This window comes from Harpegnathos saltator, unplaced genomic scaffold (assembly GCF_003227715.2).
Source record: "Harpegnathos saltator strain DR-91 unplaced genomic scaffold, Hsal_v8.6 scaffold58, whole genome shotgun sequence".
Lineage (NCBI taxonomy): Eukaryota > Metazoa > Arthropoda > Insecta > Hymenoptera > Formicidae > Harpegnathos > Harpegnathos saltator.
In genome coordinates, this window is record NW_020230404.1 from 358,421 (window position 1) to 385,030 (window position 26,610).

At 50.0% G+C, this 26,610-nt stretch overlaps 1 protein-coding gene across 7 annotated transcripts in view; it reads right to left on the reverse strand.

Moving 5' to 3' along the window:
• LOC105183426 (uncharacterized) overlaps positions 1–26,610 on the reverse strand; it is a 75,975-nt gene that overhangs the window by 25,548 nt on the left and 23,817 nt on the right. For 2 of the 7 annotated variants that reach the window (XM_025303944.1, XM_011141523.3), the window contains 2 exons: positions 18,426–18,485; positions 2,976–2,999 (listed from right to left, as the gene is read on the reverse strand). In XM_025303944.1, coding sequence (XP_025159729.1) covers positions 2,976–2,999; positions 18,426–18,485 — 84 coding nt within the window. Of the gene's footprint in view, positions 1–2,975; positions 3,000–18,425; positions 18,486–25,769; positions 26,399–26,610 lie in introns of those variants that run through there. The other 5 variants (XM_025303945.1, XM_025303946.1, XM_025303947.1 and 2 more) reach the window with 4 other exon arrangements.

The window sequence follows — 26,610 nt, forward strand, 5'->3', positions numbered from 1 at the left end:
CCGATAATCTTCGAGCGATAAGCGATGGAAGAAGAGGTCTCTCCGCGAATCTCGAGTCTCGCGCGGTCAAACGTATGCCGAAGTCGCGTTCCTCGTCGATGATCTCCGGTGTGGACTTTACGCTTCAATAAAATTTTAAGTGGCAGCCAGGCATTTCGTATTCCTACACGTTCGAAAAGCAAAAAATTAAATTTCTGGTTAATTTACAGCTCCACCGGTTAATATTTCCGTTGAAAAAGAAATATACCATGAATATTCATTCGACCGCGAAAAACGCGCGTGCCGTTAAGGAATTAATTAATGTTAATATATCGGCGTAATTATATAATAACGCGAGAAAAGGACAGAGAGAGAGAGAGAGAGAGAGAGAGAGAGAGAGAGAGAGATAACGGCAGTTAACACTGAAACAGATTCTACGCGCACGCGCGATAAGATAGGCGATCGATATATTTAGCGTTCGATCGGACGTTTCCTCTCGTTGTTGCTCTAGTTTTCGATAAGGCAACTTTTTCAACAGGAAATCGTGCTTATCCCCTCAAGGCTTCGCGTGACGTTACGATCGCGAGGAAGAGCCGTGACGAAACTATTTCTCTCGCGGGTCGATCATTGACGCTCAAAAATCAAACGGTTATCGTTAACGGGATTTCATATTATCCATGCTTCCACGAATCTCGAATCATTATTATTCAGTGTCAGCTATTTCCGACTTCCGAGAATCTATATTTAACGGAAACGAGCGCTTCGGCACGCGGGATTACGGGCGCATTTCTCGTGAAAAATTGGATAATTTTTCCTCGAGGGGAACAAAATATGATATTTCTTGCGTTCGTGACCGATAAGGCTGTCGTCACACGCAAGCAAAATTATCACAATTATTTCATTGATTAACGGAGAGCAATGAAAAGAAAATTGCTTTGTTATCATTTCTTGTTAGAATTAGAATTACAAAAATAATTAACGAGATCGTTGGAAGGAACTCACTTTCTCTCTCTCTCTCTCTCTCTCTCTCTCTCTCTCTCTCTCTCTCTCTCTCTCTCTCTCTCTCTCTCTCTCTCTCTCTCTCTCACTCTCTCTCTCTCTTTCTATTTCTTTCTCTTTCTCTCTGTCGTTTCTTTGTCAAATTTAGATGAGACGAGCCGGAATAATAACACCTTCCCGTGGGAACATTCCCCGCTATTTCGGTGAAACGCGAGCGAATTAATTAGAGCGAAGAGCCCCATTATGTCGAGCGGGCATTCCTGCCGTCTATTTTCGCGGCGCTTTCGTTCGATAACGATCGCGCCATGACCTTTCCGACCGCGAATTGCTGTCCGTCTGACCTCCACTGCGACCCAGATCCGATCGAGGCGCCGATCGACGCCGAAAACGCTCTCGATCTCGCGCGCACGGCTTCCTCCGGCTCTCTGTATTCCCTCCTCCCGTCCCATGCTACTTGGCCCGAGCTTTCGCTCGCCAAGTGCCATATTGCTCGTCATTTCGAGCACGTGTGTTACACGATTGCGATTGTTGTTGTCGTAAGTTGTCGCTCACGGAGCTCACCATCGCCGGCTTAAGCCGCGTCCTTTAAGCGCGCGTCTCGGCTCGTCGTCGATGCACCTTTGCGACCAACGCTATCAGTTCGCGATACAGCCATTGTTATTGTTATCATTACACGCGACGGTAAAATGTACGGCGATGAGACTTGGGTGGAATTAAAAATCGAATAACGGAAATCGCCGCCGATAACGTTAGCCGCACTCGGAAATGAGTCCAGTGTAATTTTGTCTTATGCGGTAATAATAATTAATTATCGGTAATATACAATAGTGATAACAATAATGCGGTAATTAACCGGACACGGCAAGGGGGCGACGCGCGACACGCTACGCATCGCGGCCGTTCCGTCCTTCCGATTGAGAACCACTAGCGGAGATCCGAAAGTAATCGGATTTACGGCCTGCTTTCTCTGTCATTAACGATTCGAGAATACTCCGACGGGGTACTCTCGATTCCGCCTAGTGTCCCGACTTATTTTCGTCTCGGGCTCTCTCATTTAGGAAATAATATCCGGGCGCGATAAAGTGACGATCGGCGGGCCAATTAACTTATCGCCGCGATGTTTTCCGCCTCGCGGGAGGACAGGGGAAACTCGTCGGGGGAAAGGACCCGATTAAATTACCACTTCGGCAAATTGCACAACAAACTCTATAATACTCGTAGGCTCTTATCGCGATCGCGCGAATAGCCCCTGTGCGCGCGCCTCGGTGATTAAGCCGCGGTAATTAGTACCGCGATTAATCTCGGCGCACTCGCGGTAAGTCAAAGAGATTCGCGGATTACGGAAGGATTCGGACGCGGCTCGCAGAATTCGGATCGTTCGACTCCCGCCGCGCATCGCGGCTCGATTTTTCGTGCTTCGAGCGACACGTAATCGCCGGGATGATAAACAGCATATATAATTCCTGATAAGAGCAGCAATTTTGTAGGCGTGGCGTTTCGCAAGACCGATCATTCGTTGCTTCTTCTTTTTTTTTTTCTTTCCCTCACTCGACGCGGTTAAACGTGGCAGGAAGTGACGGAACTAATGACAAATATTCGAGAATATGCATCTCTCGACTCGATGCTCGATGATGAATCGAGACACCGATTACGACCGCAGGTGCTTGCTAATCGGTGAAAACGTCCAGCCGAGAGAGGTGTACGAGTTACATGAATGAGAAGCGAGATCTCAGCTGAATCGAATTTCTCTCTTTGCGTAAATCGGATTAGAGAGATCGCGAGGGAGAGAGACAGAGAGATCGCGAGGGAGAGAGACAGAGAGAGAGAGAGAGAGAGAGAGAGAGAGAGAGAGAGAGAGAGACACAGAGAGAGAGAGAGAGAGAGAGAGAGAGAGAGAGAGAGAGAGAGAGAGAGAGAGAGAGACAGAGAGAGAGAGAGAGAGGAGTAAATAAATGGAGATATACTTCGCTGCGTATGCAATGAGAGAGGAGACTCACCGAGATGTGACAACGAATATGAATCTGAAACAGCAAAAAGAAACAGACACGATTAAACGTCATGCGGACTCGAGTCGCCACGTGGTCCTGCGTGGTTTGTTTAATTAACGCACAGGCAGGCGCACCTGCCGCAGTAAAGCACGCGCTCCGGCAATAAAGCGCAAAGCGCCGCGAGGTGCGCCTCGCTTCGAGCGAAAACAACGCGAACCCCTCCAGCTTCCACGCATGTCGAGAGCTTATTAACAAATCCCGTTGCGCTCTTTAAATTTCTCAGAGTGACGTTCCGCCGGAAGAGCGGAGTGACAGCGGCGTCACTCGATCTGGAGCGATGCGATTGTTCACTTACATCGAGCGAACTCGTTCGCTGCTTTGAAGCGGTGTCACTCTGAAAAATTTCAGTGGGGAATTACACGCGGAACAGGCTGTTTTCAGGGCTATTTTTACGAATTCTTTCAACAGAAACGGTAGGATCGCTGGACTTGAAATGTTCACAGTGAATTCATTAATGTTCAAAGTATAAAATAAATTTGTCACTATCTATATGGAAAGTCTACATAAAAGTTTAAACACGTTTATCTCGAAACATCATTTTCTTAAACTGTCGACACGATTACGCAAAAACTACTGAACCGAATAACTTGAAATTTTTACACAGTATACAGTAAACATGTAATTTCTTCGCCCCTACTTCGAACACAGTTATATTTTATTTTATTCATTTCTTTAAACATGATTACAGGTTGAAAAAAGTTTCATTTGTGATACTTTTTTTTTGTACAGTTACGTGTTATTTTCCAAATTTGGCTTCACTGCCTTCATCTTGGTATAATAACAACCGTATATTTTAAAAATCTTTCTCATTTTTTGATTTCAGATTAGTGAGAGGCCAGGAATTATGTCGACAGCGAACATAGAGCTCGCAAACGGATGACTGCATTTTTATCCATAATTATAAATTGGATCGCTTCTTGTGATTGAATAAAATTTATTTTATACCTTCAACGCATTAATGAATACTAATGTGAAAATTTCGAGTCCATTCGTCTTACCGTTTCTGCTCACAGAATTCGTAAAAAAAGCCTTGAAAACGGTCTTCCGCATGTAATTCCTTCCTTAAAGAAAGCCCATCGTCCCGTCCCTGACATGATTTGCATTCAACTTTAAATAATACGAATCGTGCAGAGACACAAAATTCAGCCTTACGTAATAATCTTCTAATCGTATTACCAGCAATTTCGCGGGTAGCGCTGTTCGAGAAGAAGCTCAGGCGCTCTTCGAATTTGGAATCGATTTCTCCTCGGCGAAAAAACACCGGGCCGCCGGACAATCTCCGGATTACGAGTGAAACGTCTCCGTAACGCACATGCCAATCGATTACCGCGACGGACAATCACTCGAGCACGACATGCGTCAGACAGCGGCTGTTTTCGGCAAAAAAAGATTCGCGATCGATCGGCCACGGCGATTAGTCACCGAACCGCCGTCTGCTTCCGCGACTCCCTACGAGACCGATTGTCCCTCCTTTTCCTTTTCCTCCTCCCTGGTTTTTCTCTTTGTCGAGGATTATTATAGAATACGCGGTCTGTGCGTTCAAGGCCCGCGTGACGGGCGACACTCCGAATCTATCGACGCACATTGCGACGCGAAGTGCGCAAGGCGAGGAAAAACTTATTTATAGATTAAGCCGTCGAGGAAGAAGGTGGAAACACAATCGAACGTGGCGATCGATAGGGATTCTTTTTCCTCGAGCCCGGTCGCCCCTTCGTGACGTTTTGTAAACGTTTCATACAGGCGGCTGTTCGATGATCGACCGGGCCGAACCTTAGTTAGCCAAAAAGCAAAATTAGCCTCCTGATTGATCGCTCGTCACGTCGATCGACGTCAATGTCGCAGGACAATGTATGTGCGTGCAGCGATCGGGTTACGCAATTTCCGGCTGTGCGGAAATACAATGTATATGTGACACTGATATAATATAGTAAAAGATAATATGTGATATTTTGTTTTTTTGTACATGTTGTGTACACTAATTCTATAAAATGCATTGTGTGTATATATGTTGTATCAAAAAATGATCCGTAAATAAATAAACAAATTAACAAGTAAACAAATAAATGAAAATATGAGAAAATAAATAAATAAGTAAATAAATAGAAAAAAAAGAAATAGGGAAACAAATAAAAAAGTAAATATATAAATGTTTAAATAAATATGCGAAACTAGTAATGCAAAGTAATATCGCTTCGACAATACACTTTTACAGTGTCCACACTACATTGTGTTACACTTTATGGGGTCACAATTTAAGATAGCGGCACATACTGCTTAACGTGACGATCGCATATAGTAATTTTTATTTAGACATTTAACTAGATAGTACTCTCGACAACATAAGACGTAATCCCCTAAATCACCCAGTCAGAATAGAATTAGAAAAAAATTAGAATTAGAAATATAAGAAATATAAATATATTTTCAAAATAGAATTAGAATTATAAGAAAAGAAATAAATAAGTAGATAAATAAGTAGGGAAACAAATAAAAAGGTAAACGTATAAATGCTTAAATAAATAAATATACAAAACTAGTAATGCAAAGTGATGTCGCTTCGACGACACACGCAATTCCCTAAATCACCCAGTCAAAATAGAATTCCCAAGACTTGGTCGCGCGTACTAATTAATATTTCGTGTACTAATTCATATGCGTGCAACGGCGAACGTTACACGACTCGCTGCTCTCTCTCGCCCCCCCCTTCGCGGCTGGCCGTGCCAGAGTCGCGTAATGTTTGGATAACGCATAATTCGATTATCCGTCGGGTCTAAATCGACTCTGCCGCAGCGCGCTAATTAATATTAATTTAGTGCAACCGATCGCCGCGCGACTCCCCGCGCGCGACTGACGTCTTCCAGGTGGTACTCGCCAGCTGCCGTCGATCTTCCTGATCTAACAAATAAAATTGTTTTCGCACACGGCGCAACAGGTGCGAACTCGTTAATAACTCGTCGATATTTCAGAGCTCGCCGAGCGACAAAATGCAAAATAAATGCCGCTGCGCTAGAGAGACAAAGTCGTTTGTATAATAATACATATCAATGGCGGTCGTTGCGTAATCGCAGCTGGGCGCGCTTCCGCGTGCCGTATTTTTCTCCTTTTCGCCAGTCAGGCGCCTTGTTATTGTCAGGCTCGCTTGAACGCAGAAAACGACAATGCCGCGTCCCCGCGACGTCGCGTCGCAAAGTACGTTCTGGCGCTCAAACAAGCGACAAAGCGTGAGGAAAATATACTTGAACCACGCGCTCACTCCTCGGTCCGTGATCGCCATAGTTGAACGAAAGAAAAAAAAAGAAAAACAGCCGATTTCCTCGAGATCCCCGAGCGACATTTCGCTCGACTCGCACTCTGGGAAAGGCCGGATTTCCATCGAGCCGCCGAATTGGGTTGCGACGGAGATCGAACGCGGGGAAGAGGCGCCTCATGCGTCACGAAGCGACACGCGTGCGTCGTTCTAAAAGCCGCGGGTTGCCACCCTAAATGCCGCGACTATTTTCGCGCCGTGGCCTGGCAGTCGGTCCGCGAGTTTATATCCGAGTGCACGAGGGCGAAAGCGGCATTATTTTCGGCTGCACGCGACTCGATTCAATCCCGAGGATCTCTCGCGACGAATCTTCCTTCCCCCCTCACACACACACACACACACTCTCTCTCTCTCTCTCTCTCTCTCTCTCTCTCTCTCTCTCTCTCTCTCTCTCTCTCTCTCTCTCTCTCTCTCTCTCTCTCTCTCTCTCTCTCTCTCTCTCTCCCTCTCCCTCTCTCTCTCTCTCTCTCTCTCTCTCTCTCTCTCTCTCTCTCTCTCTCTCTCTCTCTCTCTCTCTCTCTCTCTCTGTGTGTGTCGCGACCGAGATAATACCACGGGAGATCCGGAAGCGGATCTCCGTCGATTCGAACCTTGAGCCATTTCGCCGCTGAAGCAATACTCCACCCCCGTGGTCGCCAAGCGCTACTTTTGCCACGTCCGACCGTAATTGTAAATGCGAAAGAACGCCACCGGTTATATTTATACCCGCGTACGTCTATTATTACGATACGGGGCGTTCGGGAATCGCGGGGAACTCCGGACAAGGAGGACCCCGCTTCACGAATTCGACGGAGAGACTCGCTCGCGCGAGAGAGTCGCCGATCAACTTTGAGAAATTTTCTCCCTTTTTCTCCCATGAGAAAATTTTCTCCTTTTCTCCTTCGTTTTCTCGGCACGTGAACGGGATTCCGTTCACGTGCCGTCGCGCGAGATCGCGACGCGATGATGCACATCGCGAGTGTGGCCGATACCGTCGGCCGTCTCGCCGCGGACGCATGAATAATAATTATTATTACTGCGCGCCCTCGAAAAGTTGCTGCTACCGGTTTGTAAATCAAATTGCGCCGTCCTGAATAGTATTTGTTAGTAAACAATGCCGTTATCGTCGGCACTAGCGGAGACCGCTAGTTATCGGCGGCGGCGGCGGCGGCGGTTTACCGTATTACTGTTTAAAAGGCGGAAGCCGCCTCGAGAACGGGGAAACAGAGTAAACTCGCCGTGAGGCAAGTCTTGCTACGTCAGATCGTGTGTTTTTTCCGGTAAGTCAGCAGGAGCGAATTGATGAAGCGGAGTCGCTTCTCGATTCTTCTCGCTACAAGGAAACACAGGGGACTCGGAAATTCAAAAACTTATGAGACTTTGCGTGGAAGTAAAGTAATTCATCCGTAATGCAAAATTATGTTTTATTCCGCGCGGAATTCCAGTCTGAAGGGGTGAAACACCATCCTTCGAAAACAAAAAATCATTTTCATTTTTAGCGTGTATCTTTCAAAATACGAGGCATGTACAAAAATGGTTTGTATGCGACTGTATGCAAATTGTATTTCATACTTTTTGCAACTGTGCACTCAGATTTTGAAGAATTGAAAAATTTTTGAAACCCCTTCCTCCTCCAATTTTGCAAAATCTGAATACACAGCTGCAAAGAGTATGAAATACACTACAACTTTCGTGTAAACCATTTTTGCATATGCCTCGTGTTTTAAAAGATATACGCTAAAAATAAAAATGTTTTGTTTTTTTTTCCGAAGGGTGGTCTCACCCGGTTTCACACTGGAATTCCGTACGAACAAAAAATAATTTTGCATTGGATGAACTTATACTTTACTTGCACGCAAAGTCTCATAATTTGGTTGAACTTCCAGGTTCCCTGCTTTTCCTTGCGAGAGACGCGCGCGCGCCGTTGCGCCGCAGAGAAAATAAGAGTCAAACGTGCTGAAACGCGCGCGAAGCGAGACGACGCGCTGCGCAAGGGCGGGGGTTGTGGCGCGAGGAGAAGCATGATCAGCGAAATTTAATCAATGCGAGAGCAGATGAGCGCGAGCGAGTCGACAATTGTGTACGGCCGGAGGCTCTCAGGTAAGTCTCGCGTCCCCGATAATTTTCGATCGCGATTGGTCGACTGTCTTGCCGCGCAGCTTGCGTTTCCCTAACGCGCGCTGTTTTCGACGAACTGAAATCTCAAATAATGCGAATTAATCCGGGAGGATCAAAGCCGCGCGAGATAAATCAGATAAGCGTCTACGTTGCTGCGGGACGCGATCATCTAGCGCACACAATTAATTGCTTGTTTACGGCATTAATCGCGTTTTATCGCGTTACAATACGAAAGCAAAGCGCGGCGCAGATGCGCGGCGGCGGGTGTAGCATTTTCGTCGAGTCGATTCGGACGAGCGAAAGACCGGTGCGAATTAGACGTTAAATTACGTCCTTGCCGACTTGCCGAGGCCCGGACGCGAGAACGCGACTCGCGTTCTCAACCCAACGTCGAGAAGAATAAGCGAGATGAAACGGCAGGCCGCGACTCGCGAGCGAGTCGCGTTGCATTGAGAGTGCCGTTTTGAAATTGCTCGGCGACGTCTCGCTGAAGGTTACGCTGGAAATAATGCCTCCTATCGTCGCAGTGACGATTCCGTTTTATTAGTGACGAAAAGTTTTATCGCTACGCGAAAGAAAGAGGAATGTAACGCTCGTTATCTCGGTTTATTGCCAATGAAAATCCTATCGACGCGCCGGGACTGGACTGAGCTGAGGCGGTAAAGCCCAAACTCCAGACTCTTTATCGAGAATGGAAACTCATTAGTTCTCCTGATTGTTTCTACTGTGGATATGATATCGTGCGCTGGGCTGTCGGGAGCGATGAGCCGTGATGATAATCGACAAACAACGCGCAGGAATATCCAAATACGATCCGTAATTGCGAATAATTAATAATCAAAATTATTACGAATTTATAATTAATTGCTCGCGATACGATTCAATTTTGCGGGATGCGAAGCGATCCGAGCGATTAAAGCCCGGCAAATTTTCATCAAATAAATGTTGAGGCTTCGTCGAAACCTGGAGCCGTTTTTCGCGTGCGCGTAAGACTTTGTCTTACATTCCCTCGCGCTGTGCGCGCAAAAATCAGAGACCGGCGAGTCCTTCCAGTTTCCCCGTCTGGCTCGCAGATCCTTAGAACTGTCGACACGGCGAAATCACGCTGCCGGCTGACGTAACGGCGTGATCGTTCGAACGAGCGTTTCATTCTCCATAATTAAACGGTAGGCAAGGTAGAAGTTATCGATGGCGGCGCATTGAAGGTTTCGCGAACAATTCCCGCAATCCCCTTTTGCACAACGCGTCATCGCGCGGCGCGTGCGCTTGGGAAACTCGCCGCTTTTGTAAATCACGAGGTGGTGTCACGTGCGCGCGGAGTCGTCGTAAAAAAGAGAGAGAGAGAGAGAGAAAAAGATTTATGCGGGTCGTACGTCGTGGATTTCGGGCACGTCGCAGTGCAAGACAAACAGACTCGACCGGAGGGGAGAGAGGAGGGGGAGGGATCAAATCCCCGAGACGAGATGAGCATTAAATGCCATCTCGAGCGAGAAGTGAGCGCCCCCGAAGCGATAATACTTTCGAAATTCGCCCGGACGCCGCCTACTTTTCGCACGTCCTGAATTTCTGACGTTCGAGTATCCTCGGCGAGGTCTCGCCACGTCCAAGTCCCCGCGCAGTTACGCGAGAAGCGAGGAAATCCGTTCGTCACTTTTGCAAGCAACCGTGTGGGAATTTTTATAAATAGAATTTTAGTCGCGCGCACTCTCTTCTTATACCAGTTCGTGCAAGTCCGCCGGAGGAATCCGCCGGGTAAACAGCGTTATAACATGCAAACGCGGCGGTTACACGCGCCTCGGGTTACGATGTGCACGTTCTTCAAGTTCACCAAGTCTCGGTGTACCTCCAGACACGTATTTCGGCCTGAAACTTTACACCCTTCAAAACACTGTCCGGCCGGTCCCCTCGGCTCGGGTCGGGTCGGGCGAGAAACGCCGCTGATAATAAGAGGAGAAATGCCAAAGTGAACGCCTCGCCTCGACATTGCCGAATGCTCACAGTCTTCAAATAGGTTTAACCCTGAAAAGTTACCCATGCGAATTTTGTCTCGTTCTTATTAAATGTTAAATTATCCACTGCAAACACAATAACTCCTCGTCTAGTATTCAATAATGATGAAACATTTAATTGCATTTGTTGGATTCTTCATTTTTAAAATAAAATAAAATAAAATAAAAATAAATCAAAATAAAGAGAAAAAGATGTACACCGGGATGAAATTTCCGCGATTAACGTGATGGTGGCTTTCAAGACCGTTAAAACCCGTGACGCCGTGACGAGTCAGAAGGAAAGAATAATCCGCAAGAAAAAGATCATAATTTAGGGAAACAAATGAATAAGACTAACAGGTATAAGAATAATCAATGAATAAGTGCAGATAAATAAGAACCACGGACACTTTGAAGAAAGAGAAAATCATTTGCACACGACTCCGACAACGCGGACTCGAGTCCTCGGCGACTCGGTCTCGGTCTCGATTAATCGATCGATTAGTTGACCGATGAATCGGCGAAAAAATTCCCCCGGAGCTCGGAGCGTATTATTCATCTGTCCGAGATGACAAAGTGATCGCCATCCCCTCCGCCGCGCCGCGCCGGCTCGCCGTGCCGCTCAGGGCAGTGTACTTGGCGCGCGGTTGGAAGAAGTTCCTCGGCGTCTTCGCGTGGAAGAATAAGGACCACGTCTCTCTCGAGAGGACATTGCCCATAGCCGCGCAACTTGTTGCTAGGCGCTCCGAGGTCAACCGTTATGGTTTCCGTCCGCGGTCGAGTCGGTTCGCCGGCGATTAGATATCCCGGCGGCTCGGATGTCCGAAAACTTTGTTTCGCCTAGCGCGCGGCCTCGCAACCGGCTGGCCGCGGCCGGCCGGCCGGCCGGTCGGCTGAGGTCTCAGGTGTGCGTTTTCGGTCTGCTCTCTGGAGGGAGCGCGGCTAAATAACCGCACGCTCGCGCTCTAACTCGCTCAACTAAACTCTCCCGTTCGTTTTTATTCGAAGGTCGGCCTCGCGATTGAACATCGGGTAGCCCGGCGCGCTGCTTGGCCGAACCAGACTTTCCGGGTGGCAGGAAAAAACGACGAGGAGGAAGCCGCGCGGAGGTCGCGTCGCAACGTTCAGCTCCTTTTTTGCTCGTCTTTCCCGAAATCCGCCTTCCGACCGTTCGATCTCGAAAGAGAAGCAAATAAAAATAAAGAGAGAGAAAGAAACGCGTTCGATCTCACTTTCCTCTGCTCGCGCGCGCGCTTCGATGCGCGCCTCGCGTCTCGGGGATTTACTAGACTGCCTTTCCATCGGCCAATTGGTCGCGGCAATTGGTAAACCAATTAGAGCCAATTACACGCGTCACATCCTTTCGAAGCAGACACGCAAAAAAGAACGTCACGACCGTCGGACATGAAACCTGAGTTGTTCGCGGGAGCGCACGTGGCGAGCGTGTGCACTACATTTTCCTCCGTCGCTCCGCAGCCCCAGCACCCTTTTGACCTTTCATGCGCGGCGCGGAATTCACGTCGAATTTGCAAGACGGAATGACGACGATGCTTCCGGCGTCTCCGACGAGGTTACGACTTGAACCCTCGGCACGAGTTCTCAGATTGATGTCTCGTTTGCCGACACGCTTCTCTCCCTCCAGCAGAGGGAGAGAGAAAGAGCGAGAGAGAGAGAGAGAGAGAGAGAGAGAGAGAGAGAGAGAGAGAGAGAGAGAGCTACGATACACATCGATCCGACGCGCCTTTGCTGCGGCTTATCGAAAGCGAAACGACCGCGTCCTCGGTGACCGCGTCGAGTCGAGCATGCGGATTTCACGTGCGAGCGGAGTGCTGGCTACGGATAACCTGGCTCGATAACGCTTTTCGTTATTCAAAATGGACGCAGACGAGCGGAATCGCGTCTTGTCGGGTGATGTTAGTCCGCTCGGACGGGCGACCGTTACGGCGATTGAGATAAAAGAAAGAGCAACGCGTGGAACAATCCGGCAGACTTTTGTTCCACTTTTTTTTCCTCCCGCTCAATAGCTCGCTTCTTTCGGTTTGCCGATCCTCTCGGCGCGGCAACGAGAGCGGCGGCCGAATGCAGCTCGCAGCTCGCGAGCGTGGACGAGTTATCTTTCGGAAAATGAGTGCGAACTCCGCCGACACGCCCGGCACGTGACTGGCGCGCTCGAGCGCTCGTTAATCCGGCGACGTTAATTAGCGATTCGCCGGCGATAACGTAAATATTTTGCGCGCGATTGTTTATGATCGCCGATCGCGCGATAATCGCAGCCGGTCTTACGGCTCGCTGCGACTTAACGAGCGAGCGAATTTGCATTGCGGCGCACGTGATCGGCAAAATGACGCAAACGACGACACGTCGCGCCGGTGAAGCGGTTCGTGTGTAGTGTCGCGCGTTTTCCTTCATGATTAATATCGATATACAATTATCCGTCGACGCGGGCCGGCCGATTACACGCGGCTTGAGTAAACACACCGCGGCGCGGTCGAGGTAGCGAACGAGGCAGAGCTGCACTGCAGCGACGATCGACCGAACGCTCGATCGCCAGACGGCTTTTGATTAACGGCACATCCACGCGCTCGTTTGCGCAATAGATCTCTCGCGAAACGACGTTGCGACCGAGTCGCAACGCGCGTTCTGGCAAATACCATTATTCAAAGTCGAGCAACGCGTACATGATTTCGCGCGAGTTTCCTTTGCCGCCCCGAGGAGCGTTTGGCGCGAGAGAGAGAGAGAGAGAGAGAGAGAGAGAGAGAGAGAGAGAGAGAGAGAGAGAGAGAGACAGAGAGCTTTCTCGTCGCGTTGCCGCGTAACGTAAATCTTAAAAGCTACCCTCAAACATCACCCCAGATTGGCCCCTTTCTCGCTATTGTTTGTAGCAAAGTATACGCGAGAATTGGTCTGTCTTTTCACCAATGTTGCCACCACTGGTGGTGTAAATCAGTGATTTTCAACCGCGGTGTGCCGCGACACACCGATCAGTGCAGTGAGAGGATCCAAGGTGTGCCGTGAAAATTCTTAAGAATTTTAATTGTTATCTTTTTATTATACCAGATTATAATAAATTGTTTTGTTTTATTTTCTGGCCGTGATGCATTTTGTTAATAAATTTGTGTTAATAAATAAATCAAAAAAGATATATTCTTTTTCCGATCATCGTAATTTAAGCGTACCGCAGAAGTTTGAAGTATAGGTTCAAGTGTGCCGTGAGATAAAAAAGGTTGAAAAACACTGGTATAAATAAATATACCTGTAAAATTAGTATTGCCAGCGTGGCTATGTTTTTCAATAAGATCAGAAATTCGCACAGGGTGAAATTTCACCCTGCACGGCAAGCTTTAAGGGTTAAGATCCCTCTTATTATCTTTCCTTCGGCAAGCATGTCGCGGCTGCTTGTGTTTGACTTATTTTCGTATCAATTGCTCCCCGTGCAGACTTTAGCGTGTTTTCTGGTAGGGCAGAGTCACGCCGTCAGCAGCAGAGTTTACCTCGCTGAAGGGCGCAGCCTAGATTTTGAGGCTGCAATTTTTCCTCAAATACACGTAAGAAACGGGTGAAAGGCGATAGATTACGGCAAGGCGAGTGTTCGTCTCATGTCTCTCTCGAGCATGCAGAATGTTCTCACCGTTGAAACTGTCCGCGCTTTGAGTCTACTATTCTCTCCGTGTAAGATTCTCAGGCGCGCGTCCCTCTTTTCAGTCGTCATCCGAATTAACCGCGCATTCGTTCCGCTTCTTCGCGAAGTAACGGCACTTGAGACGTCATTTGCGACAAAGTCGCAGTGTGCTCCGACAAATATCTTTCCGGCAATCTTGACGTACGCGCGACCTCGCGAAGCTCTCTTGGCAAGCGCTTCGCAAGGGGCAGGGAAGTGTTCATCATATGTTTTCAACATAAATTTTCACGTGTCCCGCTATTCTCTCTCTCCCCCCCCCCCTATCGTAAGATTCCCGCATTTGCGCATAGCCCTTTTCACAACTGCCGATCGCATCGCTCGCTCCTCCCGACCGCGCGAGGCGTCGCCGCGAAGTAAGTTTGAAGTAATCTTCACGTAATCCGGCGCGGCCGGATGCCAGCGGAGCGCGCGAACAACAAGATATACACGTCGAAAAGCGTCTTTTCGAGCGATTCGCTCGTGCCAGAAGCGGGCGTGTGACCGTCACGTGGCGCGCGGTCGGGGAAGTCGCCGCCGGCGCAGCTGGCCTTTATTGTTGCGTTGCGTCTCGCGAGCGGAGGTTAAGCGACAATTGAACCGCGGGAGGCGGCTCGTTGTTAATAGGACGCGCGACCGATACGGTAAACACCGTGGGGTCGACTCGACGACACCGAGCGGGGATGGCTGTGCTTCGAGGAGCAGCGACTCGCGACTCGAAATCGCAAGCGCCGCTTCCGGCGAACGAGAACGCGCGTCTCGGAAACGCGAATCGGTCCCCCCTCCCCCCCCCTCCCCCGTTCGAGACCCGTTCGCCGTCGAGTGCATTATTACTAATAATATTCAATGACCTTTACGAGCTTACCTATGAAGGGGAGGAGCGAGTTGTACCATTTAAAAAGTAAAAGTCGCCGCATCCGAACATGCCGCCATGATTCGTACTGTGGCCTCGACTCGCCGCCGGTGGCGACTCGTAGCGGAGGCTTCGGAGTTGCGCTTCGCGACGGCGAACGACCCGCTCGCGCCATCTGTGACGGTGACACGCGAGGAAAGACAGCTTTCAAATGTCGATAACGGACTGCTCGGACTGCGTTATCTACGTCGGCTTCGAAACCGGCTGAGCCGAGTTCGAATCTCGACTAAGCAACCTGAAATATCTTTATCAACCATGCAGCCTCTTTGAAGTACAAACCGTTTTTATCAACGACTCGAAGTCGAAGCGGTACGAACCAACGGCGATGTGTCGGTCAGGCTTTTACCTTCCAAGTATTACGATTTTAACGACGCCTCGAACGACGCCATTTCGTCGGGAAATGCGACTCGGCCGGCATGTTCTTCTTATCAGCGAGTCCTCTTATCTTTAAGTCAACGCGGTTTAACGGTGAGCTAAAGAACCGTTTAACGTTTTAATTGCGCGATTGTCCGAGTAAAGTTCCGTCTTCGGAAACGCCCACGAGAAATAACACGCTCTGTAATTCCCGGCCGGATAATACCGACTCGACGCGACTGAACGAGAGAACGCGAGCAGCGTTCGTCGCGAATCGATAATCGCGTCGCGAGTTGCGTTATCGACTTACGAATGGAGCGGCGCGCACTTCGTCAAACGAAGTCTTTAGTTCGCGGACGTGGATGTGGTTCCTGTAATTACGCATATTTTTTGATCGTGGTTTTTCTTTTACCTTCATACTACTGGAAAATGGCGTATGGACAAAGCTGAATGCAGTCCGGAGCCATATATTGACCTGAACTGAACTGAACTTCGTCAAATGACTCGAGAGAGTTGACGCTCCGGTATTTCCTCGACGAGTCTTGGAAATCGCAACGGTACAGAATATACAGAACGTACTGTTCCGCGTAGGCTACTGTTCGCATCAGGAAGCTTGGAGTAGCAGGCGAGCGCCATTTTATGGCGCCGCGGGATTTTCAGGGACACGGAGATCGAACCCCCCCCCTCCGAGCTTGGTCGCAGCGACTTTTCCCGAATACTAGCGATATGTTTGTTAATAGTCGCACCGGCGACGGGTGAAACCTTATTCGCATCCGCGATCAGCTGTCTCATTACGACGTCAGAAGCGAGAGGCGGCGGAGGCGGAGACGGTTTTTGCAAGCCGGTCCGCGATAAAGGACTTATGAAACCGCTTCGATTTGATAAGACAAGCTTATAAAACGCGTCGTTAAACTGCGCTATCAATCCGCGCGTATATCGCGTGCATACGCAAGACGATGCGAAACGCGGCTGTCTGAGCCTAGCAAAATTCAGACGCGATTTTAAGGATCGCCGCTCTGATATGCCGGACTGATAACGCCATTTCTCGCGGCATATTTCCTGTTTTATCTGCGCCGAGGCGCTTTCGTAGACGGAAAAACACACCGCGCGGACATAAATCCTCGCTCTTTCCCGCTCCCTCCCTTCTCACATGCCGCTTCAGTAATGTACAGTTGTATGTGTGCGTGTTTGCTCGTGCCCGACGTCGTGATAATTCGGAATAGCCGGCAATTCTCCGCGGCGAGCTTGCCGCTAATGCCGCCGACGAGTGAAGAAATCAATTGTGTAGCCGCGGGCCTCTCGGATCCGTATTCTCCTGCGGGAGGAGGAGAACAAGAAAGCCGAGGAGAGACGAAGGTAAGCGTGCGGGGAAGGGGGGAGAAAAGAAAAAAGAGAGAGGAAAGACTCGTTCAGTAGCGATACGCAGCTTTTCCGTGTCTCACTTTCGGACGAGTGCGATTACGTGTGATTATAGAATCCTTCGTTGATTGTTGAACTCCGACTCACCCGGGAGTCCACTTATCATCCGCCCCGGTTATGTCATCCTCTCGTCTGCGCGCCCTCCCTGCGCCCGTGTTATGTAAGCTCATCCTTTTTTCTTGTTACAAAAGTCTGTGAGAAATCAGTTCGTACGGCGATTCGGCGTGACTCATTGTTCAGTGCGCGCGTGGAGCTAACAACGCAAAAAGCTCACGTGCCTCGGACCTGTCCGTGGGTCCGCGTGTATGTGTGTGTGTGTGTGTGTGTGTTTGTGTGCGTGTAACAACGCCCGTTGCCGTTCTTACTACGACAGGTGCTCCGTCACCGTAATATAAACTACATTCGCGGAGAGCTGATCTTTATTTACGCGAGATTGAGCGAGCCTGCGCGTATTCGCGGAAAGAATCGCCGCCGCCGCCGCCGCTCTCTCCCTGCCTCCCCCCGCTGAGCGCTAATTAATCACTCACTGTCGCGGGTTAATGACAGCGCATTTCTCGAGACGCACCTGCGGAACCGATGATCCACTGTGCAAAGTATCCTTAATACTCCTGGAGTATCGCTTGAGCTTATCGCGACCGGCGACGACCGATTCGCGAGCCAAACAAACGACGACGACGACGACGACGACGACGACGACGACGACGACGACAACGGCGGAGGCTACGATCGCGAGAGTGCATCAATCGGCGGATCGCGCGGCGATAATATTCTAGCATCAATCTCGCCGCTCACTCGGAAACTGGACCAGTCGACCCTGGACCAAATCTCCGCGAACATGGCCGGCGAAATGTCTCCTCACGAATTCCCGGCGGTCTTCGCGTACGTGCGTGCACGCGTCCGTCCGCCCGTTCGTTTTTCCTCCCTCCTGTCGCCCGTCGAGGTAAGAGCGAATTTCGAGCTGGGATTTCGGCAACAAGGACCAGACTCCTGGCCCGTCGTCGACGATGCGTGACCGACCCGTGCCCGTTAATCGCCCGTAATGCTCGCACTGAGCGCAGTGAATTAAAATTGCAAACACTGACGGGGTTTGTCGCTGTCTCGGGACGGGATTAAGAAAGAGAACCTCGCGATAGCTCGCGCGATATATTCCGTCTTATCGCCGAGGGGAGGCCAATCTTTCTGAAAAAAGAAGAGAAACGTCGGAAACGAGAACCAGCCGCGTGTTCTGCGGAAGCTGCACACGGCTGTAACAACCGGTTGCATTAGGCGGCACGGCGAAGGGGTGATGGACTATCGGATGTACTTACGCAAGATCTACGACGAGGAGTGTGCGGACGAACGAATAACGCGGTCGCTCAAAGACCGTCGAGGGGTCGAGGGGGAAGAAAGGAGACCGCAACGACGAATATTCGTCTCGGGGCGGCAAGAGCGAAAGTTCAGGTCGCAGGAGGTCGCGCGCGCGCGTGAGAGAGAGAGAGGGAGAGAGAGAGAGAGAGGGAGGGAGAGGGAGAGGGGCGGGAGGGAAGGAAGGAGAAAGGGAGGGACGAGATATCGGCGATCAGGCGGAGAATCGATTCCAACTGTCGGCGAATTTAAAAAAAAAGGAATATAAGAAAAGAGAAAGAAAGAATTCGCGCTCCCTGAGAGACATCGAAGTTTCACTCACCGGTGTCGTTTTCGTGCCCTTGATGCCCATCTCCCACATCCTCGGTGGCTGTGGAAAGTGCTGCAACAGATAAGGAAAGAGCCGAGTGAGATCGGAACGTGACCGCCGGGTTTTACATCGCGCTGCGAGACGACGGGCGGATGGAAGGAGAGGAGGTGATGGAGCAGGAGGAGGAGGAGGAGGAGGAGGAGGAGGTGGGGGCCGGCGCGGAGGGCGCGATTATTAATGCGGGTCACGTCGTAAAGTTACGTGCCCTCGAGGCGATCGCGACCTTCCCCGTTGAGGGACGGACGTTAAACTATAAGCATTAACTACAGCCGGCCCGGCGACAATTAACCCTTTGACTGGCGGAGTTATTTATGCGACGTGACCTCCGATTCCGGCCAGGATGGAGAAGGATGAATATGGAATTAGGCTCTCTCGCGTGCTCTCGCGCAAACGGCCGTGTTTATTCCTCTCTTCTCGTCGCGGCGCGACTAGGACTCGTTTCCCGTTTTCGCAATTAGACGCACAAGGCCTGCTGCGAAATTAGTTTCCGGAACTTTGGGTTTAGTTGTAAAATTGGGTAGATCAACTGATCACGTTTGAACGTCCACAGAGCCATGTACTATTTCTGTTTACAAGTTTCGTCTTGGCTACAATTTTGTAATAGTATATAGAGAAAGAATGGATTCTTTATTACTTTTTGCTTTGACAATTACGGAACGTATCTGAGTTAGTTTAAGGCCTACCGAGCGCTTGTGACTAAGATCCGAAAATTTCCGATTTCGAAACAGGCTGATAGATGTGTGTCTCCATTTCAAAGATAAATCTCAGCGTGACGCCCTTGACAGTAGCCAGCGCGAGCGAGCGATTTTTCTCGCCTCTTATCTCGATTGCGCGGTTGTTTGCAAGCCACGCGCGCGCGTTCGCAGGCGATACCGTTGTTCATCATTGTTAATCGTTTCGAGAACAGTCGATTATCTCCCTCCTGTTCGATTAATTGCACGTCTATGTGCGCAATATTATCGCCTCATGTCGACGCAAACCGCAGCAAAAGCAGAAAACAGCTCTCGTCGCGCGCGAAGGACGCACAGGGACACGCGTCGCACCTGCCTCTCCCCTCCCCCCTTTTCGCCCTTCGTCGAGTACTTGCTGGATTATGAGGCGCGTTTTTTCCGCCGGTTTGTTCCCTCGATTGTCATTTCCACTCGAATAGGCGCGCTCGCGCGTTCGCGGCCGATCAGTCCTACGCGGTGATTGGAGAACCCGCGTTTGCTCGCTGACCCATTAAGCCCGCAACCTGTTCTAAGGCAGGCTTGCGCAGGTAAGCAATAGCGCTCCGGAGAGGTTTCCACCGGCATCTCGCGCCGCCCGCGCCCGGCCGAGATCGATCGTGAGTCGAAGAAACGATCGAGCGAGCGAGTCGTCGGCGACGAAAGCCAACGGCGGAGACGCCGGAGCGCGCCGACGCGTGAAAAGTCTTTCCAGTCCAAAAGAGAAATTCCAAAGAGAGCAACAGTCGTTAGATATGATCGAGAGGACCGAGTCTACATCTATTGTTAATCTATCGTTAACGAGTCGTGTTGAAACGGAACGGTGGTGCTTGATCGATAACCACCGCTTCTCCGTAAGTTCTCGGCGCGATCTCTGAAACTATTATTTATTATTTACAAATTAATTAGAGATCTCTGGAACCCGACTCGCCCAGATCTTTTCAATTTTCACCAGAGTTTTCAGAAGTGTGCTCCGGATGCTTTCGGGAAATCGGGATATGCAAAGGATGTCACGAATGAACGGACAAAAGAGATTGCCGCTGACGAACAAGTCTGACACCGCTGAGAGAGAGAGAGAGAGAGAGAGAGAGAGAGAGAGAGAGAGAGAGAACGCGATATGGAAACGCAATTCGAAGGGGGGCGGGGACAGGGGGAAAGAAGCAAACAGCGCGGCTTCCCGCGGACTTCGTCTCCGAGAGTCTCGATGTATCACCCGCGATGGACATCCGTGATCTCCTTTGGAAAGCGCGCGCGTTAAAACTGACCCGAAGAAAGTCAGCGTTAAACGTCGCCGTACTCTCACTATATGATATAACGAAAACAGGCGCATCCGCGCGACACGGTGCACTCGCGTGTTTATAAAAATACGAAACAATCAAGGCTCTCGCACGTCGCCAACACGCGCGCGCGCGCGATCGCGTCCGGATGACCAGCTGACGTCACGGCCCGGTGCACGCGCACGTGAGCACCGTGTCGGCAAATCGCGCTAATTAGCGAATCCGGGCTTCAAGTGCGGATACGACCGGCGGCGCGCGTGACGACGTTCCAAACGGCGGAATTATTCGCCGCTACGTATGGAATACCGTCGATTACGACCGGAGAATCACTCACGGAGAGTCCGGAGAATCTCGGCGGCGCGGATGCGAGCGACCTGCGGCTTCCCCGGCTGGAGCTCGCGGACGCCGCAAGGACGAATTTTTGCCTGAACGGCGAGAGACGGGCGATCTAGGTTTTCAGAAGATCGACTCACCCCAGTCGAATTCTTCATTAAACGAAACGACATTGATAAATAAATATATAAATAATAAATGAGTCACCTAAAAATATATATTCTATTTGTAAAGTGATATTTTCCATAGTCTCATATTCTAAGCGAAGCCTTTTACAGAAAAAGGATTCCTCTTTCGATAAAGCGATTAAGGTGAAGCACTCGTTAAAAATTTATTAGATATTATCCTAACTGCAGTTTTCCTCTTATTTCAAGAGGATTTCCTCTTGTATCAATTAATTTTCCTTTTATATGAAGAGCAATATGTTGATGTTTGAATGTCGGCTTCTTTTGTTCAGTCATGCTCTACCTCCAGACATGAACGAAAAAATAACCATATGTTCATGGAACAGAATATTTGGAACGCTTTTTAAAAAAGATATGTATGTTGCTGTAACATAACGAAGATAATTTACCCATGTTTGGTCAAATACAGTTTATAATCTACTGCAAGTAGTTGAATAATATATTCTTTCTTTTAACTATACAATTTCATACAATTGATTATGATGAACATTTTTGTAACTACGAAGTCCATAGCAAAACTGATTGGAAATTTATTTCTTATGATGATCTTATTTCATTCGTGCCTACTTATTGCAGAACAGGAGTCAGAAGTACATTTATATATATCATATATTACTTTTTGCTATACATTACAACTTTTTCAAATTAACTAGTATAACCAGTAAGAATAAATAACAATCCTCTTAAAAAAAGATTAAATAATCTGCGTATAAGAAGAAATTTATATTAAAATCAGCAAGATCTGCATTATACGTGTAACATATAATCCCTCTATCTTTAAGAATAATTTGTTTATAATATTTTCCTCTTAATCTTAAAGGAATCCTCTTGAGGCCATACATAAGAGTAACATCTAGATGATTCCGCTTGTTCTAAAATTATTTTTTTTCCGGGTAATCGAAACTCGGTTCTCTTTTGAGAAGAATCGGTTTGTACAAAAATCGTGCAGGAAGTCGATTTTTGGAAGAAGAAGGTCGATTCCCTGAAATCGAGACCTTTTACCTATAACTTATCGTTATAGGTAAAAAGCGGAAGAATCACGCGGCGGAATATAAAGTCGAGACCGCGCGCGCTCCTCTGCATCTCGATCATCGTGTCGCACAACAAATCTCATCGCGCGCGCACGGTCGAGGGCGCGTCAGTCAAACGGAATCTTAACTCGGGGATCAACCGCGAGGCGCAATGTTCCCGACAGCCGTTTTGTTAGAGATATCAATATTCATCGTCGCGTCCTCTGCGGGCGTCCTCTCGGAATGTCCCGGCGTGCTCGTCCCGCGCGGCAAGGTCGAGCAGGAACTTCGTCGCTATCAGTTGCAATACTTTATGGATGCACGGGCCGAACGTGTCGCAAAGCAGCCAATTACATTATGACGTATGCAAATGAAAGGCGAGCGTGTCCCCGTCGGCTTCCTGCTGTCCACTTGCCATCTCGCCTCTCTTCTCTTCTCCTCTCTCTCTCTCTCTCTCTCTCTCTCTCTCTCTCTCTCTCTCTCTCTCTCTCTCTCTCGACTGTCCTCTCTTCTTTTTCTTGCCTTCACGTGGTGCGTACGCGAGAGCCTTCGGAGCGTGCGATGACACTCCGCGAGCGGACGCAGCCGAAATTTCGAGCGTGTCGCGAGACGAGAAAGAGAGAGATGTGTGAAAAACAAAGGAGGTAGGAGAGGGGGGATGCCACTTACAAACGCTTGGTGATTTTTCACCGACGGATCTTTCGCCGCGCTCCCGATATGCGGAGGATTCACGCCAAGTGTAACGACTGGCTGATTGACATTCTGAGGACGTTCGGCGGTTGAACGTTCGTACAACTGGACGTGTCTCAGTATTTTAACACCTTCCCTCATCACGAAGCCGTCCAAGGCGGTCGAAGACACTTAGTAATTCGTCTCTTTTCTCTTCTTTCTCTCGCTTCCTCCCACCTTTGGACCTTTGGACATTGAACGCCTTCGGGCTTTCGTCCAGCGACGGGCTGCCGTTATTTTGACAGTTGGACACTCGAGGATCGGAACGCTCAAATGTTGCGACACATTGTGTGTGTGTGTGTGTGTTCGATATTTGGCTATCGCGAACTCTGGACACTCGCGGGCAAAGGAGAGACGTTCCGAATATTTCCCGTCCTCTCATCCCGGGGCCGTATGTAAACGTACGCGTCGTGAATGATGGGACTGTTTTAATGAATTCTCGAAAGCAGATATTTCTAGCTTACACGAAAGACGGAGGAGTATTAATCCGCTCCACTTTATCTCTCTCGCGCGACGGCGCGGCGGCGCGGCGTGCGCGCGCGTTCAAAGCCGTTTTGAAGACTTTCTATAATCTCGAGATTGCCTCTCACGCACACACACACACACACACACCGTCTCTCTCGCGGCTCGCCCGCGGCGTCGCTTACAGCTCCATTCAAAAACGCAAACAACGTGTCTCGGCCGCCGCTCGAAAGCAAGCAGAAATTTTCTATGCAGGGCCGCCGCCGTCGTCGGCAAAGAGCGCGAGATTTGCCGCGCGTCGAAGCCATGCGCGGAAAGGTAAGCGCCGCGCGCGCTAACTCGGCGTTAATTGAGACCAATATTTACCGCTGCTGCGCGCAGACAAATTAATTTGTTATCGCGTAATAATTGCGAGTCACACGCCGTGCGACCGCGCTTCGCAGTTAAATGTCCCGCTGCGTAACCGCGAAAATTAACACGTCGCCGAGCAACGCGCGCGATTCACGTCGCGCGTGTAGCGTCTTAAGAAACGACGCTCTCTCTCTCTCTCTCTCTCTCTATCTCTCTCTCCCTCTCCCTCTCCCTCTCTCTCTCTCTTTCTTTCTTCTCATTATCACGAGGTCGCCGAAATTCGTGGCTTTCGCTTCGGCGACCGCGGCGAAGGAAGAAAAGCGCAGAGAGCAGGAAGGACCTGCCACGAGAGGAGGAGCGACGCGAGCGCGCGTCCCTGCGCGTGTGTTTCAAAATGCAATCGGTCCGCCGAATAACACACGTCTGGCTTGCACCATCCTTTCGAAATTACTAGCACGAGACTCGTTTAAATAAATCACAAGCCACTCGTGCCAGTTTCCAGAATGGTAATCACGCTCGAGGCATCAATGGCTTTTGACTATCGAGCGGCGAAAAAGTTCAAGGGTGTGCGAATCCCGACGAATTAACCCTCGTCGGATCGGAGATCACTGTGATTAAATTTGGGTAACGTAACCACCGCGGCGGTCCTTGACGTGGCCGCGATAATGATACACGCAGCACGTAATATCGTGCCAAGGATATCATCCGACGGATGTGTGCGATCGGAGAAGACGTCCGCGCGTATAAACGCAGCGTCGGCCAGAGGAATAAACAAATAAATAAAACGCGACACACACACACACACACACGTAGCCTCGTAGCCGCTTTCGCGTAGCTCGGCTCATTAATCGTGCACGAGAGGGCACTTGCATTATTGGAACGTCACGAAATTCACTCGCGCGGGGGATAGTCGTTTTTCCGTCGCGTCGCGTCGCGTTCGCGAAATGGGATTATCATCGCGTCGAAGGAGGCGCGTCCGTTTTCTCCGTTTTTCACCGCGGAATCGGGAGAAGCGCGAGAGTCAGCCGCCGAGATCTCGAGTGACATTTATTCGATTTGGTTTACGGCGCGATTACACTGACATTTTTACACCGGAGAAATCGACCGGCTCCATGACGCTGCGATCGCTCGCCAATCGCTCGCCGACGTTGTCTAAGAGAGCGTCGCGCGATTTCGACGCGTCTTGTACTCGTACACCGCGAGGAGTATATCGAGATGCTACGATAGGAATCCTAATAACGTATAGATGGCCGGAATGTAGGGGAGACACTTCGCACCGTCGTCACGTAATTGACACATTGTTCTGGATTCTCCCGTGGAAATCCGGCACACGCGACGTCGGATGTGATCGCGTTCGCGCGTGCAGGATTCTCGGAGCTCGACCGACAGCCGGGAGATCTCGACGATCGGCGTTTATGGCTGTCGACCGGTGGACGAGAGCTCGTGATAGGAGAGAAAATGCAATCTCTCGGGCAAGAAACTCACAAAGAAAGGAAGACGGGGGAAGAGAGAGAGAGAGAGAGAGAGAGAGAGAGAGAGAGAGAGAGAGAGAGAGAGAGAGAAAGAGAGAGGGTTTCGCAATTCTCGGAGAAGGCATAAGCGCAAAATTATATATGCAGCACCAACGGCGGTGGCATGTGCCAGTCCTTGAGTCACATTCCCAGGATTCCCGCCAGGACTCGCTTTTCCATACGAGAGAAATCTGCAGGGTAATTCAGGGTAATAGCGCCCGAGTGTCTCAAAGTTCAAAGTATCTCTTTGGCGCGTTGGAGCACTCAAGACGGGAGTGCGGGGCAGTTTAGGAAAGCGTCGCGATCTTGTGAAAATCGAATGCGACTTAGAGAGAGAGAGAGAGAGAGAGAGAGAGAGAGAGAGAGAGAGAGAGAGAGAGAGAGAGAGAGAGAGAGAGAGAAAGGGGGAGAGAGGAGCGCGCTTTGTCTGCTCGTCGCTTTTTCCTCAGGGTTACCTTCGCGCGGACAAATCGACATACCGTCGTCGTGTTCGACGTGTCTCGCGATTATGAAATTCGCGTGTTACGGCTCTTCGGTCGTGCTTTTCAGCTGCGACCTTGTCGCGTACGTGGCATTAGACGAATCGAAAGGCACGAACGTCGTGTCTACTATTTTCGAGTTAATGCGCCTTGTCCTCGGCTGCACTTCGTTTCCGCGCGACGACGCAATCTGGGAGAGGAAATTGCCGCGCGGATCTCCGTGTGTGGGAGACGACCGGTCATGCCTCGTACCTGTTCTAATTCGCCAAATTGCGAAACACGAGTGAAAAGGCGCGCATTGGCTGCGCAACGGGCCGTTGTATACGAACGAGCGTGAATTACTGACAGAGATCGCCGAGAGCGAGGAAACGACACCGCGTAGAATTGCCGCGAGTTGTTTGCACACGGACGGGAAACTCGCGGCGCGCGACGATTCCACAATCTTCTCGAAGGGCCGCTCGTCGCTTCGCTCGCTCGCGAGGGCTGCCGCGGAAGGAGGACCGCGAACGAGGAGGGACAAAAGCGCCGCTCGAGCGGCGCGAGTTACGGATTGTCCGGCGGATGTAGGCAATAAAGAGAGGCTCGCCTTGAGGAAACGCGAGTGGCTCACGCCTCGATTCATTGAGGACATCTCATCGCTCCGATCGAGACGATCCTTGAACCAGCCGTCGCATTTCGATTCAAGAACACCGGGCGCGCGCGCGCCCGCCGAGTTCGATCACATCCGCGCTCGCGATCGTCTCCTCCGAGCGGGAGCCGCGGGGGCGGCTGATAATTCTTCGTGTGTCCTCCTCCTCCACCGCTGTCGTGAGAGAATCAAGCGTGGGCGCGAACGCTAATTCTCGCGGTTGCCCTCGATAGGAGAGAAAAGGGGGGGGGGGGAGAGAGAGAGAGAGAGAGAGAGAGAGAAAGAAAACTGAAAGAAGAATTAACAACGATCGAAGGATAACGACGACTCTACGAGGCTCTCTCCCTTCTCTCCCTTTCCTTCCGACGTCGGGCAGTCTCGCCGCGTCGAGCAACGCGTCGACAATGTGCACCGCGAAGCACGCACAATTACACACGTGTCACAGTTTAAAATACTCTCTCGCGA